The 18,902-nt window shown below is 36.6% G+C and overlaps 1 protein-coding gene across 1 annotated transcript; it reads left to right on the top strand.

Moving 5' to 3' along the window:
• Positions 1-7,339: 7,339 nt before the first annotated feature.
• Positions 7,340-18,319, top strand: cdo1 (cysteine dioxygenase, type I). The gene is made up of 5 exons (XM_057831926.1): positions 7,340-7,581; positions 8,489-8,566; positions 12,247-12,401; positions 15,516-15,685; positions 17,646-18,319. Exons 1-5 carry the CDS (start codon positions 7,427-7,429, stop codon positions 17,673-17,675), a joined length of 588 nt encoding a protein of 195 aa, XP_057687909.1. The 5' UTR covers positions 7,340-7,426; the 3' UTR covers positions 17,676-18,319.
• Positions 18,320-18,902: the final 583 nt, after the last annotated feature.

The raw sequence follows: 18,902 nt of genomic DNA, 5'->3' as shown, positions 1-18,902 counted from the left end.
TTAAGCCCCCAGACAATTTTTAATTTGTCCGTTTTACCCTGAAAACCCCCGTTTACAGACATCGCGCAGTCGCTTTTGTTTCAACCCAGCCATAAAACGAAGGTAATTAATTATATTTATTATTCAAAATGTCTGTCGGTTTTAGCTTTGAATCATTAATTGATGTCTTATATTCTGTTTAAAAAAAAAAAAAAAAAAAAACGACTTAAAAAAGTTATTCACTCACATATTTTAAACTTTTAAACAAATTATGTCACAATGAAAAAATGGCGTCTGTAAAAAGTCACGGATATATCTACACTCTAAAAAATGATTCATGAGGCTAGTTGGTATGACTTGAAAACATGAGCTTTTTCAACATAAAAATGACTTTTTTTTACTATTCATTGTTTTATTAAGTTGGTAACTTCTTTTATGGAGTTAATCAAAATTAAATATTAAGAAAGACGTATTAACTTAAAAGTATATTGTTTTTGAATAAGCTTTTCCGCTTTCACGTAACAAAGGGAAAGATTAAGTGAGTGAAATTTAATTTCTATTCCATTATTAAGTTGGTGCAACTTCCTAAATTCCCATCACATGTGCATATTACCACGGGAAAAGAATTGGCCATTTTCTGCCTTACAATATTTGCAGTCAGAAAGAAAATTAAAACAGATTTCATTACCATACATCAAGCAGCATACTCAAAAAATTACAAAAAATGTTTACAACATTTAAATAAATTATCTTAAAACAGGAGTTACTTTTCAATCACCCTATATTGTTTGTACATTTGCAAACATTTTGTTGTACACTTGTTTTGCACTGTGTGTTGTTGTGCCATATCTGTTTATACCTGCACCTGAAGTGAACTGTTGACAATGTTTAGGATGTTTATATTGGTTTTGCTCTGCACTTTCATTTTGTCCATTCTTTTGAGTTTTGAAATATATATTTTTTTCCAAATAAAACTGGAGTTGCCATGTCCAATTTATTTTAGAAAAACAAGTGGCTCTTAGGCGGCACGGTGGCTGAGTGGTAAGCACGTCCGCCTCACAGTTCTGAGATCAAGGGTTCAATCCCAGGCTTCAGCCTTCCTGTGTGGAGTTTGCATGTTCTCCCCGTGCCTGCGTCGGTTTCCAAAAACATGCATGGTAGGCTGATTGAGCACTCTAAATTGTCTGTAGGTATGAGTGGGCCTGAATGGTTGTATGTCTCCTTGTGCCCTGCGATTGGCTGGCAACCAGTTCAGGGTGTCCCCTGCCTACTGCCCATAGTTAGCTGAGATAGTCTCCAGCACCTCCGCGACCCTCGTGAGGAAAAAGCGGCATGGAAAATGAATGAGTTGCTCTTACTCAATAAATTTAAGTACCATTTTGCATCAACTTTTGAGTTGAGAAATTAAAATGAAGGAGTTATAGCAACCTAAATGAAATAGTTTTATTTCTTATTAATGCTATAAAAATTGAGTTGGTTCTACACAATAAAGCTTTGTTGAGGACAATAAATAATGATGGTTCAACTATACTAATTGAGTGAGTCCAGTTAGAAAATTTATAATTATTTATTTATAATTTAGTTGAATTTACTTAAAAAATTAAATGCAAATTGTTACAACAATTTTTTTAAGTAGAGCCAGTGAATTTTTTTTTTTGAGTGTACCTCATAACTATCTCTTAATTGTATTTTTTTGTTACTGTCGCATTTTCTCCGATATGTTACATGATAAATAATCGATCCATATAAAGAAAAATTGAAAAAAAAAAAAACATTAATAAGGGTAAATATATGAAAAAGAAAATCTCGGCCACTCCTTGATGTCTGCGATTTCTGCATCGCGACCCTTGTTATATGTACCATGTTTCACCCATAAAACCCCCCAAAAATCCAGCTGTGGCCATTCACAGCTATGGCTTGACACTCAGTGATACATGCTACATGGAGTTTTTGGATCGAAACCAGGTAAGTACGCGATAATATCTCGTCAAAGTCATGGCGTCTGTAATTCTGCTCTCGCGTGCTCTCACCTCCAGATAGGGGTTTGCTGTTAAAAATTTATTTAAAAAAAAAAAAAAAAACTCCTGTTCAATTTTTTTTCTGCAGAAAATTGAGATTTTAAGCTTTCCAATGATGTATCACACATGCATATCGGGCAATTTGGAAATTTGGCCAAACTGGGGGTCTCAGAGCGGAACTTAGAGTCACCTGAGTGTTTTCCGCCATATACATTTTCTAATGTTTTTAGTGAAACATTTCTATATCAGTATTTGTGCATACAGTGGAGACTTGAGATACTACAGCTTCTTTTTTTAATCTTTGTTTTTTTTAAAAATAATGATTAACTCAATGATAGTTAAACTACATAGAAAACATTAGCATGTATACACAGATACGAAGCGTTGTCATCAGTGGCGTCGTTAGGCCTATTTGAGCCCCCCTAAAATATTCTTAACCCCTTCTCGCCTAGTGTATCACATTTGATACACTCAGAATTTCATTATTTTGAGACTAATTAAAATTTTGAAATTTAAAAAAAAAAAATTATGGATGCAAGTCAATACATGCATCTGCAGGTTCCATACGAAAAAAAAAATCTGGATTTAGCTAGGGTTCTAGATAGTAGAGCGCTTATTACACATATTCATTTTGCCATTTTTGTTTTTCTACAAATTTGAAAAAAGTACCATTAGGACCTTATTTTTTAAGTTTTGGGATTCTCTGACAATTGCTTCATGTTCCTGGCATTAAGGGGTTAAGCCTCCCTAAATAATTTGGTGTTGTTTTATTTTTTTCTTTAAATTACAAAAAAAAATGCTGCTATATTCACTATGAAGTTCCCAGAATATCAGTTCAAATCAATAATCATAAAACGTGTCATTATCAACTAAAATATGATCATAAATCTGTCAATTTTCCCTCACTTCATAGAATATGTCTGTCTGCCCCTTCAGTCTGTCGCTATCCAATCCATTTCACTTGTTCATATAGTGAACGCCCACATGTCTGATAATCCAGTCCGCGTTTTCCCTGTGACCTTGATCGCAGGTTGCTCCGTGTTTGACAAATAAAAACTTGGCTTGCACACTACAATCTCTGCGCACGTCTTACCTTTGTTGTTTTGCGGTCAAAAGTTACACCCCAGTTCTAAAATAACGCTGCTACTTAGCTGCTGCTAGCTAGTTAGTCGGAAATGCATTGTGAAGGTCCTAGTACAGTTAAGTGTGCACTCTTTTTACCACTATCTTTGGGGTGACTTTTTTCTGGAGCATCAGCTGTGTTTCTCACTTTACGTATAGTTGAGTACAGGAGCTGAGTTCATTCACGTATGATTATCATCAGTGGCTAGTCCTTATAATACACAAATAATAATCACTCCTCCACGTTTATTAACCTGTTGAAGTCAGAGCAGAGGAGAAAAGAGGGTGACATGGGAGAGACCTGTACTTGAAAGGTGAGTACGAGATTAACGATTAGAAAGTGGAGAAAGCCAAGAAGATAATTACATATAGCATACATACACGTCCACATACATACACGTGTGTGTAATGCAAATTAGCCTGACCCAGATTTTACTTAAATCTAAGTAACTAGTAGTATTTTTCAGAGTTCAAATTAAAGCCAATTATGTTACATACATACAGTATCCGGATGCCCCCCCGTTCTTAAAACCTACTGTATGTGCCCATCCTGTCTAACTTCTAGTTAGACAGGATGTCTAACTTCTAGTTAGACAGGATGGGCACATACCTTTGGTGAAGGCTCAAGATCTCACACTCTTTGTGGTGGTAGCTATAGTATACAGTTCAATTCTTGAAGCCCAATTTTAAATTTTGTCTCTGGGCCAGAGGTGGGTAGAGTAGCCAAAAATTTTACTCAGTAGAGTTGCTTCAAAATAATATTACTCAAGTAAAAGTAGTAATCAAAAAATGTACTCAAGTACAAGTAAAAAAGTATCCAGTGAAAAGAATACTCAAGTAATGAGTAACATTGTGAGTAACTGCTAATTTTGTTTGATTTTTTTTTTTTAAACAATGGTATTTTATTTCTCTCAGAACAAACCTATCTATTTGAACTGTTATAATGATAATGTACAATAATCCATTTCATAACCACATTAAGCCAAAAAAATAAAAATAAAAAAATCATTTAAATGTAGCATTATTTGTCCAAAGAGCACAAGTGCCCTCTAGTGGAAAAAATTGTTCCTAGTTTGAATAGTGAATACTTCATTCATAGTTACTATTATGAAATTAAAAGCATCGTATCTCCGTTTTTCCTTGTTCAATCGGTGCCAAATAAAAACTGGGAGCGCTTTCGAGTGATGTTGAGGGCAGCGTTTTATGTCAGTTTAAAAAAAAAAAAAAATTCAAACAGTTCTTTAAAGACGCCACGTAATTGAACAGGCTGGGGTGATCATAGAACGGCAAGCTTGCGTCAGATTGGTGTAATGGAGTCATGTGATTTTTGTTGCGACGTCTCATTGGTAAAATTGGCAGAGCTACTCTTGGCATTGCTGTCAAAAATATAATTAATCGAATATGTAGAATAAAGAAGAAAAATGTAACGACTATTGTGTAGCCCAAAGTAGCGCAGTAAGAGTAGCGTCTTTTCTTCACAAATCTACTCAAGTAAAAATAAAAAGTATGGCTTGGTAAAACTACTCTTAGAAGGGGTGCACGGTATCCATTTTTTGAAACCGATATCGATAACTTCCTGCTCCTCAAGGCCGATAGCGATACGATAACCGATAATATATATACAGTATAATTTTCAATGTATATTCACCTGAGTTTTTGAACACCTGTAGGTAAAAAATACTAGTGGTTGATTCAGCTTAGATTTGCCTTTGACCGAACCAGAATTTTCATGATGACATGAACATTATTATAATGAACAAAACAAAGACAGTAACAAAACTTTGCACACTGGAAAAACAGGAGTGGAAACAAATGCACAAATCCCAATCCGACACCGTGCCAAAAATATTATTAATAGGGCCGATAATATATTATGTTATCGGATTTATTGGGATGACGTCATAATTCCTATTATCGGACCGATAATTATCGTGCACCTCTACTTAGAAATACATTTTTCTCAAAAAGTTACTCAAGTAAATGTAACGGAGTACATGTAACATGTTATTGCCCACCTCTGCTCTGGGCTGATTAATGGACTGCGGATTTAGTGTTGCCTGTGGGTTCCGAGTTTGCCAGAGGAGCGCATGAAGGCTCTTTGGGTGTGTTTATCGTTTCTCTAGGCTGATGAGCCGGGCGGTCGTAGTTTGTTTAAACTTTTTTCATTCATTCATTTTCCATGCCGCTTTTGTTGCCCGTATTTCAAGACAAAACAACAGCCTAGTGGCAGATTCCCGGAACTCTAAAAAAGATTGTGTTTTTAAAATGCATTTATTATCCTTGGATCGACCCCTCCGTCAAACTGGATTGGTCGTATATTGCTGTCAGTGGCACTGGCAGTGAAACATGATGAAATGGCTTTAACTTCTACAACTGTCAACGGCAGTGAATGAGTTAAGGGCTACAAGCCTACAGGTAAAATAATCCGAATGTATTAGGATATTGTAAAAAAAAAAAAAGTAAATATCTATTTACACTACTGAAACAAACTTTGCAGACAAACAGACAACCTCCAGTGACGGCAAAAAAGTTAAGAAAAATCACCACCAAGATGGCTGAATTGCTCGCATTGGATTATTAAATTTTTATATATATATAAATTCATTTAAGTAAAACAAAATGCTGAAATTCTGCAAAGTTTCCTACTTTGTTTACAACATGTTTTTAGATTTTGACTGTTGGGCTAATGGAGAAGGCACCGTTTAATAACTAGCGCCATCTCGAGTTGAAGCTGAATAGAATGTAGTCTGAATTCAAGCTTCTTGTGCGGATCGTATTCAATGATCTTTTTATTATTCACTCCAGGCCATAGTTTGGTCGCCACGCTTTTAAAGGGAACCTTGGACTTAAACAATCGTTGGCTCTAATAAGCCACAATTGTTCTCTTTAACTAAAATATGTTATTAGAAACACATAGAATATTGCCATTGATTTGAAAATGTACAGTGTATCACAAAAGTGAGTACTGCTCGTCTACAAAACACTTAATGGCCTTGGACCATAATACATGCTTGATTTGTTAGATTCCTATAAAACATCTAGACCCCTAAGGTCGTCTGGGACCGGTCTCCTGTATGTTCCAAGAACAAGAACCGAGCAGGGTGAGGCAGTATTTAGTTATTATGCTCCTCACCTCTGGAGCAAGTTACCTGAAGGTCTGAAGTATGCTCAAACTGTTAGCTCCTTTAAAACAGGGCTAAAAACGCTCTTGTTTAGCACAGCATATCCATAACTATCTATATATTTCAATCTATTTGCTTTCTATTCCGCTTTTGCTTTATCTCCATTGCTGATTTCAATTATTATAAGTAGTAGTAGTAGTATTTTTTTGTCTATTTATTTATTTATTTTTAATTTTATTCGTGATTAAATGCGATTTTTATGTATAATTCTATTTCCTGTTTCGATTATCTTTGTTTTTACGTTCTTTAGATTTAATGTGATCTTCGCTTTGCCAAATTGTTGTATATAGTCAAATCCTCCCAAAATATGATTCTAATTAACATATTAATGCTATTTAACTTTTTTCTCCTGTCGTACGCACTTAAAGGATGCAAAATTTGACAGAACACCGGCAGCGTAATCCAGTGACGTCACCGCCCTGCGACGTCAACTATAATGGCGATTTACGAGTTAAACTAAATTTACAAATTGAATAAAAAACGAAAACACCAAGAGGGGTTTCAATATCGAATTATTTGAACTATAATAACGTTTATCTTTTAAGAACTACAAGTCTTTCCATCCGTGGATCCCTTTAAACCCTAGTTTATTACTGCTTCTACAAAATGCATTGTTTTATTGGTTAAATGAAAGAACAATTTGTGTTTTCCTCACTTGTTTTGGAAAGGACAGTGAATGGGGGTGTTGTGGCGGCCTGAACAGCTATTGTCCCAAGAATAGTTGAATGGACAGACAGGGGGAGCCGGGCTGGGGTTTGTGTGACAACGTGGTCGCTGGTGGAAAAGAAAAGCCCTCGAATAGGACCGATCCAATATTGTGTTTATGGTGTGACATGGACTCAGGTTTGCTTTGAAACGGGGCTCGTTTCAACGAATCCACGTGGTCGTTGCGGATGGCATACTCAAGTCGAAACTGAAGACAAACACTTTCGCCCTTCGTCATACTAAAGCCCACCCACCCCCAGCGAGGGACATCACTTTTCGTGGCGCCCCTCCCCTTCATCCATAAATGGTACGACCGGGAATAAATAAATACGAGCGTGAGCGAGTGTAGCGCAAAGTAAGTGAGAAGGTGAGCATCTTCTTAATTTAGAGGTTTCGCTGCCACCCACACACAAAAAGAAGATGGAAACGCCAAAAAGTCTGCAAGAACTGACCAAAATGCTACACGAAATCTTTAAGGAGGACAGCATTAATGTCGAAGAAGTGACAGAGCTCATGGAGTCCTACAAAAGCAACCCCCAGGACTGGAAGAAATACGCCATTTTTGACAAACACAGGTAAAAAAAACCAAAATAACTCTCTCCTAAATATGCACTATTAGGAATGTTGAGGATAAATTGTTACTCATTTATGGAGCAGCGGTGCACTTTGCACGCTTGCTAAGTACGTGCGTCTGCATTTGCGTCAAACGTGACTCGATTTTGCTCGAAATGACTCGATTCTTAATATTCTGCATTTTTAGATTTTGCACCATCAATCGCATCTCAAATACAACAATAATATTGGATAGGTTAGTTTAAATACTACTTCTGTGACTGATGCTGACATACCTCATAAAATAGTTTTTTTTTGTTTTTTTGTATATTAACTTATTGGCTGCCATTGGCGGCGATGGACGTCCAATTAACTTGGCCTTGAAGGGACCCTCCCAGTCCAAGTGGATTGGACGTCTCTCGCCGCCAATGATTATTCAGCACCAGCCATCCCAGTTCAAGTGGATCTGATGACTAAAGCTGACAATAGCGCATAATTAATAGTGAATTAAAATATGAATTATGGGGGAAAATGCCCCATGCCATTCATCACCATTGCCAGACTTCATGCAAACACCACACACCTCATAGTGTATTGCAATAGTTTGCCATGTTTTTGATTGCCAATGGAACAGGGAGGAGGTGGTGAGTGGTGTGCTGTAAACCAATCACCATCGAGCAAAAGACACACACCCGCTCGTGTGTGTGTGTGTGTGTGTGTGTGCAGAGGTTTGGGCTCCAGTGGCAGGAAGATCACCATGGAGCCTTAGCAGCTGCCTCCAAAATATTTAGCCACTGACGGAATGTGAAGGGAGGAATGAACGTCAATTAGATGCTTCAATATCTTCTTCACTCAGTCTAAAAAAAATGCTTTATTGACATTTTTTCAGTTTTTGAATTTGGTCATCATAGGTCAACATTTTGTTTGCAGATACACCAGGAACTTGGTGGACGAAGGCAATGGGAAGTTCAACCTGATCATCTTGTGTTGGGGAGAAGGCCATGGAAGGTGAGAGGGAGAGAGCAGCGCAATGTTTTGTAAACCTTTAGCTCATTGGCAGAGTTTGACTTTTGGGGCGGGGGGGGGTACAACATGTTGATGACCCCAAAACGCAGTGTAAGCAATGAAATTAACTTAAAAGAATATTTATAATAATAAGTTGACAATGAGCGTTTTTTTGTTTCCCATCATTCTTGAGGGAAAATTCTAAATCAGGCTGCTTAGGCAATACTTTTCGCCAAGATCGTCATCCATTGATTATGGTACGCCCGCCGGTGTCGTGCCAATGTAGTTACCCCAGTCAAAAATAGTACCCCATGGGCAGAGCTATATGGAGGTAGATTTGTGTTTTTTATTATTCAATCCAAAAAAAGTTGCTTCAGTAAAAAAAAAAGTTGCTTCAATCAAAATAAATGTTTTCCAAAAAAAAAAAGTCGCTTCAATTAAAAAAAAAAAAAAAGTGTTTGAATGCAAAAATAAATTTGGAACTCAAAAAAATGCATGTGAAAGCAAGTTTTTTTTTTTTTTAATTGAAGCAACTTTTGATTAAAGTAATGCTGATTTGTGTTTGGGCCACATTTTGACTAGGACGTTTTTGTCTTTATTATTCAATCAAAAAATAAGTTGCTTAAAAAAAAAAATTTTTTTTTCAAAAAAAAAAAAAAAAAAAAATCACTTTAATCAAAAAAAATTCAATCATAGAAGACATTTTCGAATGCGAAAAAATATTTGAGATTGAAAAATTTGCATTTGAACACTTAATTTTTCATTGAAAAAGTTTTGATTGAAGCAATCCTTTTTGTGTTTGGGCCATATTATGGGTAGGACATTTGCGTCTAAATCATTCGATCCCCCAAAAAGTTGCTTCAATCAAAAAAAATATTTTCAATCCAAGAAAAAAAATCATTAGGAAAATAAAATTGCCCTCCGCTATTTATTTATTTATTTTTTTTGGAAAATTGTATGCAAAGCAAATGACCGTGTAAGGTGCTAGTCACATGATCTGTTCGAAAAATAATTTTGACCCATTATAAAAAAATATTTTTTTGTTCATTTCATTCATTTTTGTTGCATTTTTATTGCTTTACAACTTTTAATATATATATAGGAAAGTCAATTTCATGCAATGACACTCTTCGGCCACCGGGGTGGGGCTGCCCCCACCCTTAAAATCCGCTTATGCTTTAGCCCCCTTTTCGTCGTGGTGCCCAACCTTATTGGCTTACTGTGAAATATACAATTTCACTCAATTGCTCCAAATAATAATAAAAAAAGATAATCATCAATCATCTCTTTATGTGAATGCAAGTGGTGTATAGGGAATGGGAAGAGTCACTAATTTCTCTTCAACTTGGTGGTATATCGCAAATAGGAGTGGGAAACATACACGGAAATTAAGGGGGGCCGGGGTGTCATTGCATGTAATGGACTTTCCTATATATGAATTTAAAATTAAGACTTTGTCGGTAAAATGTTGTCTATAAAAGTTGTATAGCAATAAAACAAAAAAAAAATGAAGGAAATGAACAAAAAATTTTTTTTTTTATAATGGGTCAAATTTAGTTTTCGAACACATCATTTGACTAGCACCTTAGAGACGGCCATTTGCTTTGCTTAGCCAAAACCACCTGAGGACAGTTTCTGCCTGGAATATTGTCAAAAAGGATGCGGCGTGTACTTCTCCACTAGGTAGGACAGAAAAACGTGCACGCTCACACATGCACAAACACACACACAGCTGGGATGCCAGTATATATGAGCATGGACTAAGGAACTATCAGAGCATATATCTTGTAAGTTGCTTTTATTGCTGACACTGCGTTTCGGGGTTATCAACATGGTCCCCCCCCCCCGCCACAAAAGTCAAACTCCACCTATGGTGGGACCCTCTGGGTAGCTCACGATATGATACAATTTGCGATACAAGGCTCACGATAACGATGATCTCACGATATGGGCGATACAACAATTATCGATACATTGGTCAGGAAATCATTCTACAATATACAGTTAAATTGATTTTTGGTCACTTCCTATTGATTTTGGGGCATTTACAGATCACTTCCTGTTGATTTTAGGTTACTGAACAGGAAGTGACCCGGGAATGTCCCCAAATGAATTGGAAGTGACTCAAAATCAACAGGAAGTAACTTGTAAATGCCGTAAAATGGACATGAAGTGATCCCAAACTGGGAAGAATGGCTGTGAATGTTCAGTTTCAGTGCCATTGACGGTAAAAATGGATTGGACGTTTCATGCCGTCGATGGCAGCCAGTGAGCTAATATGGACACTATTCTAGTGGAAGATTTTGGTAGCAACCTGTTGGTTGTTTTTTTTACTTATTTATTTTTAACAGTGACACATATTTAAAACTTATCGTTTCTTGGCAGGAGCATATCGATAACCTTTTGGAATGCAATGTAATTTGTAATACATCACTATTTCAATATATTGTCACACCCCTAAACGTGAAAAAAAAAATTCTGATATACAATATGTGCCTACTTGTGTATTATATAATTTGAGAACCCTTTTAACTTCCCTCCACTCATGTAAAATAAATAAATAAATCCTCTCATCCATGAATTTAACGGAAACCAGGATTATTTCCTGAAGTTTTTTTTTAATTTTTTTAAAAAAATAAATATAGTCCAGTATAGACAATATAACTATATGCATGATCAGAATTATTAACCTAGTTGTCATTTTATACTGAAAGGGTTAAAATCTGTTTTAGAATTGTAAAATCTACAAAGAAAAAAACAACCCGCTTTTGTATTACATTGGTATTTTTCTGGATAGTGAAAGCAGTTTGAATTTAGCGCATTTCAAATAATTTGAAAAAAAAAAACTCGACATCCTATTCTTTTTTACTTAAATGGACGTGTAGCATTGTCAATGGCACTAAAACCGCATTTACAGCCAGTCTTTTGTGGGCATTTACAGGTTCTCCTGCTGATTTTGAGTCACTTTCTATTCATTTGGGGACATTCTTGAGTCACTTCCTGTTCAGTAACTCAAAATCAACAGGAAGTGACCTGTAAATGCCCCAAAATCAACAGGAAGTGACCGAAAATCAACTGGAAATGACGTGAAATGCCCCAAAATCAAGTCATTGCCTGGCATTGGCTGCCACTGGCGGCCATAGCCATCCAACCCATTTGAACTGGGAGAGATGGCAGTGAATATTTGTTCCAATCCCTCCCAATTCAAACGGACTGGACGTCTACTAGTGACAAACGGAAGGATGAAAATAGCTTTTTTTTCTGCTTATTAGTTGTTTTCTAGAATATCCTAGAATGATTTCCTTTTATCGATAGTTGTTGTGATATCGTGAGATCGTTTTCGTGAGGTTCCCACCTTTATTTGTAAAATAATAATAATTTCATCAAATCAAAATAATCATAAACAGGACCATAACATGTTTTAATCATGAATAAAGCCAACATCTAAACAAATAAGCCAACATTAATCAGAATTTGTTTGCCTTACGGCACGCAAACAGTGTTAAAACGCAGTTTCTTTGACGGAGGTAATTATTAGACATGTGTACATACCACTTGTGTAAATATTTGCTACTTCTTTCGGTTCACACGTGGCGGCACGCAACACGTTAAGCTGATAATTTGGAATGTATTGCAGCTACTAACACTGCTGCGCACACATTTGTGCTTTAACCACTTTGCAGTAGCATCCACGACCACTCAGACTCTCACTGCTTCATGAAGATGCTCCAGGGCGAGCTCAAAGAGACTCAGTACCACTGGCCAACGGGCGAAGGCGGTGAGATGACCGAGAAATCGCACAAGATCCTGGAGAACAACTCTGTGGCCTATATAAACGGTAAGAATAAAAGCAGATGTCTGCATTCTTTCACGGGGCGTTATCAAGTTGAGTGTGACAAAGCCAATGTCTTTTGCATGCTTTTCTTCTCGCGCAATAATTCTCCGATCTGCAGTTCTGGTCAAATTTATGTAATTTCATTCATTCGTTCGTTTCATGAATTGAGCAGTGGTAGACGTCCCATTTATTTTAGTGTTGGCAATCTCAAAGTCTCCACAAAACACTACCAACTTTTCAGAAGGCTCAAATTGTCCCAGCCAACTTTTAAGCAATCTTTTTTGCATTATATAACGACATCGGTTATATATATATATATATATATATTCGCGGTCTAGACATTTTACCCATTCAAGACGCTAGATGGTGCCAGATATCATTGAAGCGATGTTCCGTCATGACAGATCCCAGCTACTCTCCCAATTCACGCTAGATGGCCCCAGATATCATTGAAGCGATGTTCTGTCATGACAGATCTAGGCTACTCTCAAGTTTAACCAGTTTGCATTATTGCAATGTTTTTCCTTATTCAGATTTCTTTCAACACTACAGTTATAGTTAGACTTCACTTTGACGGTTAATGCAGTTATTGGAATTTTGTTGTTTGATCACAATAGATTGGTTTATTTACATTCCCAAAACCAGAAGCCATTCATTTACGAATGTGATTGCACGTTAGTTTACATATTTAAATGTTCAGATATTAAGATTTGAATGAGGCAAAATAATATGCTTCTCTCAAATATATTGTTATAATCATTTGTTTCGGATGTACTGTAATTATTTTCTGTATAAAAATTAATTTGGTGTTCAAAAAGTCTTTTTTCAAACTTGAGTCTTGAAACAGAGAGTCTTATAATCAGGTCCGTCTTATATCCGGACCAATACGGTAATTAGTCATTTTCGGCCACCAGCAGCAGCAGCAGCCACTGTATGTAAAAGTAGGGGTGTCAAACGATTAAAAATTTTAATAGTTTAATAGTTAATTACAGCTTTAAAATTAATTAAACGTAATTAATCGCAATTAATCCCAATTCAAACCATCTATAAAATATGCCATATTTTTCTGTAAATTATTGTTGGAATGGAAAGACAAGACACAAGATGGATATATACATTCAACATACGGTACATGAGTACTGTATTTCTTTATTGTAACAATAAATCAACAAGATGGCATTACCATTATTAACATTCTGTTAAAGCGATCCATGGATAGAAAGACTTGTTTCTTAAAAGACAAGTTAGAGAAATTTTATATCAAAACCCCTCTTCATGTTTTCGTTTTAATAAAATTTGTAAAATTTTCAATCAAAAAATAAACTAGTAGCCCGCCATTGTTGATGTCAATAATTATTTACACAATGCTTATGGGTGCTGAAGCCTATAAAATCAGTCGCACCCAAGTGCCAGCAGAGGGCGGCAAAACTCCGAAAAACACAACAAGTAAACCTTTCACTGTGCTCTCATTTTAATCTGTTTGAGCTGGGCATTTGTGCGTTAATTGCGTCAAATATTTGAACGGGATTAATTTAAAAAATTAATTACCGCTCGTTTACGCAATAATTTTGACAGCCCTAGTAAAAAGACATCAATATTGTGGATGGTGGTGAACACGCCACTAATTTTGCCACTGACAGTCCGACCTGCATTAGAGTTAGCATAGCATTAAACTGTGTGAAGTTATCCTGCGAAACTCGCGTACACTGCAAAAATACACCCCCTTGAAACGAGTTGAATTCCCTCGATTTCAGTGTAAATCTACTAGAAATAACTCAAACCATCTGCCAGTGCTTCAAGTAAATTTTACTCAGATTTCTTGAAATAATAAAAATAGCTAGCTGAAAGTAAAATTGAGACTTATCTATGGTCTAATTATAAGTTTGCAGTGTGTTTACTACTGTTATTGTTAATTAAACTGAGGCATGAATGTAGTGAACTCTGCTGGAGACTACAGAAGCAGCAAAACGTGAGCAAGAGGCTGCTTAGTGAGAGAGGTCCCAGGACACAGTCGGTGTTTCACAGGAAAGTGTTGACAGTCAAAAAACACATGCTGGTTCTTTTCTTCTTGTAAACGACCTGGTTTAGAAGGAAAGAAGGCTAGAGCATGTTGTGACTTTAAACTTTTGAAACCAAATACCTATTAGTGCATTCATTAATTGATTAAAGTGTATTCATTTTCTTTATCTAAAAATATTTATTCGCAGCTTATGCAGACATTTTTCAGATAGTCATACATTAGTCATGATCAAAATAAAAATTTAAATCCTGACTGAATTTTTTCCCCCCATAATTGCTCAACCCACTGATGCACTTTAAAAATGAGAGTTCACCATGTTCACCATTATGCTCCCCCCCCCCCCACCATTTGATTTTAGAGTCGTCATTTCATTTGTCATGTGTCCATGAAAGCTTTGCGGTTTTTACCTCAATGCAGCATCAGAAATATTCCAATATTACATGTTTTTAAACATGACTCAATATGTTACTGTAAATAAAATATTAGGGAGCTAAACTGTTGATGAAAAAGATGAGTCATTATAACATTATGCTAGTTTTGGTAAATGTCCATCACCGTAATGTATAGCTTTCATGTGAATCACCCGGTTGCTCTTAAAATGCTACCACTGAGTTGAACGAATCAAACATCTGAAGTTTGATTAACTGGAAGACTATATACTGTTGATTTTGCCTCATGGTATTTCAGAAATCTGTGGTGTGTTCTTGAAAAAAACACGCAGTACACTGCTATAAATGAGAAAGAAGTGTTAAAAATAGCCCAAAAACATTTGACCTACAAATGCTAATATTACAATACAGTTACAAGTTTTGCAGTTCAAAACTCTTCCTGCTGCTATGTTCCAAAAGTGTTTATCAAAGACCCTAAATAGTCCATAGGTGTCTTGTGGTGTGTCTACGTTTCACTGAGACTCCACAAATATCCATTCCGGAGCCATTTTTTTTTTTTATTGCGTAACAAAAAGCTTAGTGGTTTCAGTAACTTTAAAAATGTGCTTGTTGCTGCTTGGAAAACTGGGAAAGCGTCTGCCATGAACCACATTTCACAACATTCCATTGGCATTCACAGACTGAACACTAGCTCTTTCTGTGTTACAGACTCCATCGGCTTGCACCGCGTAGAAAATGTCAGCCACACTGAGGGTTCGATCAGCTTGCACCTGTACAGCCCGCCTTTCCAGACGTGTCAGGTTTTCGACGAACGCACCGGTCACAAGACTGTCGCCAAGATGACCTTCTGGAGCAAAAATGGCGAAAGGACTCCATTTGTAAGTAACAAAAAAAATGCCAATGCACAACAGGAACGGTGGTTATTTACCATTGTGGTTTTCGTCAACGATGACGATAACAAAAATATTTACATGTCAAGGTGATAACGAGCTAAAAACGTGTCTCGCGAGATTAAAACATCAGAAGACGAATGCCAGTTTTCATCTAACGAGACGAAAATGCGCCATATTTTCCGTCATGTTCATAATGTGTGACATTGTAGCCTGCATTGTAGCAGTGTTTTTGTTGTGTCACATATGTGACATATCCTGCACTCCCACGCTGACAGTCACCGGTGACTGGTTGTTAACTCCTTCATAATAAACAATGATGTTCCTCAAGCCAGGCTGCACTCCAGGCTTGCTTGTTTTGAAACGAATGGTAAGATTAGATCTCTTGGCATGTAATGTTGCTCTAGCCTTTAAAGGTCTACACTGAGAGATCATCAAACACTAAATGTAACTCGTAGCGTTAGCATAGCATTACCTTTAGTGTAGCGAGCGTCCTTGTAAACTTGCCGTGTTGTTTCCGTTTTGTGGGCATCAGCTACGGCTAACAGTCCTGCTCATTGCTTCCGGTGGCAAATAAAACTATTGGAAAACGTTTATTCAAAATTGTTAAAAAGCTTAATTTAAAAAAATATATATTTCGGGACTTAAAACCTATGAACTTTGATAGACGAAAACAGACTGATTTTGAAATGACTAAAATATGACTAAGAAGAAAATTAAAGGGGCTGCCAAAAACAACACTGTTATTTACAGTGGGTCTAAAAGATTGACCCTGTACATCTCAAAGCATGATTTCCCACAAGAAAAAGTATTGGTAAAAAAAAAACGTGCATTGACTGTGAATTCTATTTTGACTGGGAGGGGCTCAGAGTTCGCAAGAACACAGACTGCACTTCTGTTTTCAACTATTTTCACCACCACCCAGAGGTGTCTAAACACTAGGCTGTAGAACCAACAGCCATTTACTTACACATGTGTCCATAGGAGCAGGAAAGTCGCTCATATTTATGTGGTCTTTTTTTTTCTTCTTTCCATGCTGGTTAAAGCATTAAATCTGCACCGCTACACTCTTTATGCCCTTTTCACAGCACTGCTGCTAAAGGCCAGATGTTTAACTTATCAAAGGGATAGAAAGACTTGTAGTTCCTAAAAGATAAACGTTATTATGAGTTAAAATAATTTGATTACCCCCCCACCCCCCTAAAAAAATGTTCTTTTCGATCATCCTAATTGTTGGTGACGCAAATTGGCAAGGATTAAGAGCAATGGCCCACCACGAGCTGTTAAAGTATACCTTGACCACAACACTGACGTTTTAGTGCTTTAGATTGCGACACTAAGTATACAAGAAGATAAGATAGCGGCAGTACAAAGGAATGACTACACAATGAATAAACCCTTACGCTTAAAAATGTTTTTCTTGAGATAAAATGTGATGAAAGTTATATTTTTTTTAATGCAAAACAATATAAAATAATAGAATATGCAGTTTCTGGCTAAACTTTGCTGTGACGGTTGTTATATCGGGTCACTTCCTGTTGATTTGGAGCCATTTAGGGTTCACTTCCTGTTGAGTCACTTGACTTGGAACTCAATAGGACTGAATGGAAGTTTTTTGTGCAATTGAAATGAATGGCAGGCGAGATTTCGGCTATTAGAAATGAATAGGTATGTTTTTGGCAAATTTTGGCCAAACCGAACATTTTTAGCAAAAACTGTAGAACTTGTGCCCTTCAGCGTCCTGAAATTTTTGTGAAAGTGACCCGACATAAACAGGAAGTGAACTCGAAATGCCCCAAGATAAACAGGAACTAACCCGATATACCAACCATCACAGCAAAGCTACCATCGCAATATCTCCAGAAATGGCATTTTCTAGTATTTTGATGTTATTAAAATTGATAATGAAGAAAGAAGCCTTACTGTTGTTTTTCTCTTTGCATTGCAGCAGTGCGCAGCAACAAAAGAAAACAACTGAACCTTTGGAAAAGAAGACTCATCGTGCTTTGATTTTAAAAACGGCGTTTTTATTTTTAAAATCCATTTTAGTCATCTTGTTTTAAATTCACCTGCAGGCTACTGTAGTTCAAAAGTGCACGCAATTGTGTGGCTTTCTGGCTCACTGCTTAGCAACTAATGATGTGTAGCACATTTTTTTCCCTTTTCAGAGCTGAGCACTTTGTCATATACTGTCCATTGATTCCAGTGTTGTCTTAATAGCGGAAGAAAAGATGTCTGATGAAGGAAAAAGAAGTTAGATTTTTTTTGTTCTTTGCAAGGAGCGTATTGTCATATTTGTTTGGATCAGTATGTGGGTTATTATTATTCATCACTTAAATTGCATAAGGATGTTCATTTAGTTCTTCAATGAATATATTGTTTTTATTTGTACACAACTTGACCAAGACCCCGCGATCTCAACCATGAATATGATCTATGATGGCTGATGTACAGAATCTAATTAAACGTGATTATAGTTCATGGACAGTACTGTGTATCTTTGTACCCGTTCTCAGGAGTCTATATTCTATGTATCGCTAGGAAATTCATATTTTGTTGTCACTTTTGCAAATGCTGTACCACTGATATTTGTGATGCAATAAAAGTCATTGTAATGCTCCACGTGGTTATTGCGATCCATGGATTCCTTGTTTTTGTTTGAAATTTTTCCACATGGAAAACATTATGGTTACCATCAACTAGGGGTGTAATTTTTCCACAAGGAAAACATTATGGTTACCATCAACTAGGGGTGTGACAAAATATCGAAACGGTGCTATATCGTGATACTTTGTATTCCAAAAGGTTATCGATATGCTCCTGTCAAGAATCGAGATATCGGTTTAAAAAGGTGTCAATTAAAAAAAAAAAATTAAAAAAAAAAGGCTGCCATTGACTGAGCTCATAGCCCAATCCATTTAGACTGGGAACGTTCGTTCATTCAAAACCAGAGCATTCAGTCATTCGGTCCGATTTTCAGGGCATTTACAGGTCACTTGCTTTTCATTTTAGGGCATTTACAGGTCATATGCTGTTGAGGTTTGAGTCACTGCCTATTGATTTGGGTGATTTTCCCAGGTCACTTCCTGTTCTGTAATGCAAAATAAACAGCAAGTTACCCATAAAATACCCCAAAATCAACAGGAGGTAACTGAAAATCAACAGGTAAATTACCTTAAAGAGCCAAAATTACTCATTGCCTGGC

This window comes from Corythoichthys intestinalis, chromosome 3 (genome assembly GCF_030265065.1).
Source record: "Corythoichthys intestinalis isolate RoL2023-P3 chromosome 3, ASM3026506v1, whole genome shotgun sequence".
Lineage (NCBI taxonomy): Eukaryota > Metazoa > Chordata > Actinopteri > Syngnathiformes > Syngnathidae > Corythoichthys > Corythoichthys intestinalis.
The sequence above is the reverse complement of the archived record's forward strand: the minus strand, read 5'-3'. Positions and strand labels throughout refer to the sequence as shown.

Coding starts and splice junctions, on each gene's coding strand:
- cdo1 (XM_057831926.1), top strand. CDS start 7,427: ATGGAAACGCCAAAAAGTCTGCAAGAACTGACCAAAATGCTACACGAA. Junction 7,582..8,488: donor GCCATTTTTGACAAACACAG/GTAAAAAAAACC, acceptor TTTTGTTTGCAG/ATACACCAGGAACTTGGTGG. Junction 8,567..12,246: donor TGGGGAGAAGGCCATGGAAG/GTGAGAGGGAGA, acceptor ACCACTTTGCAG/TAGCATCCACGACCACTCAG.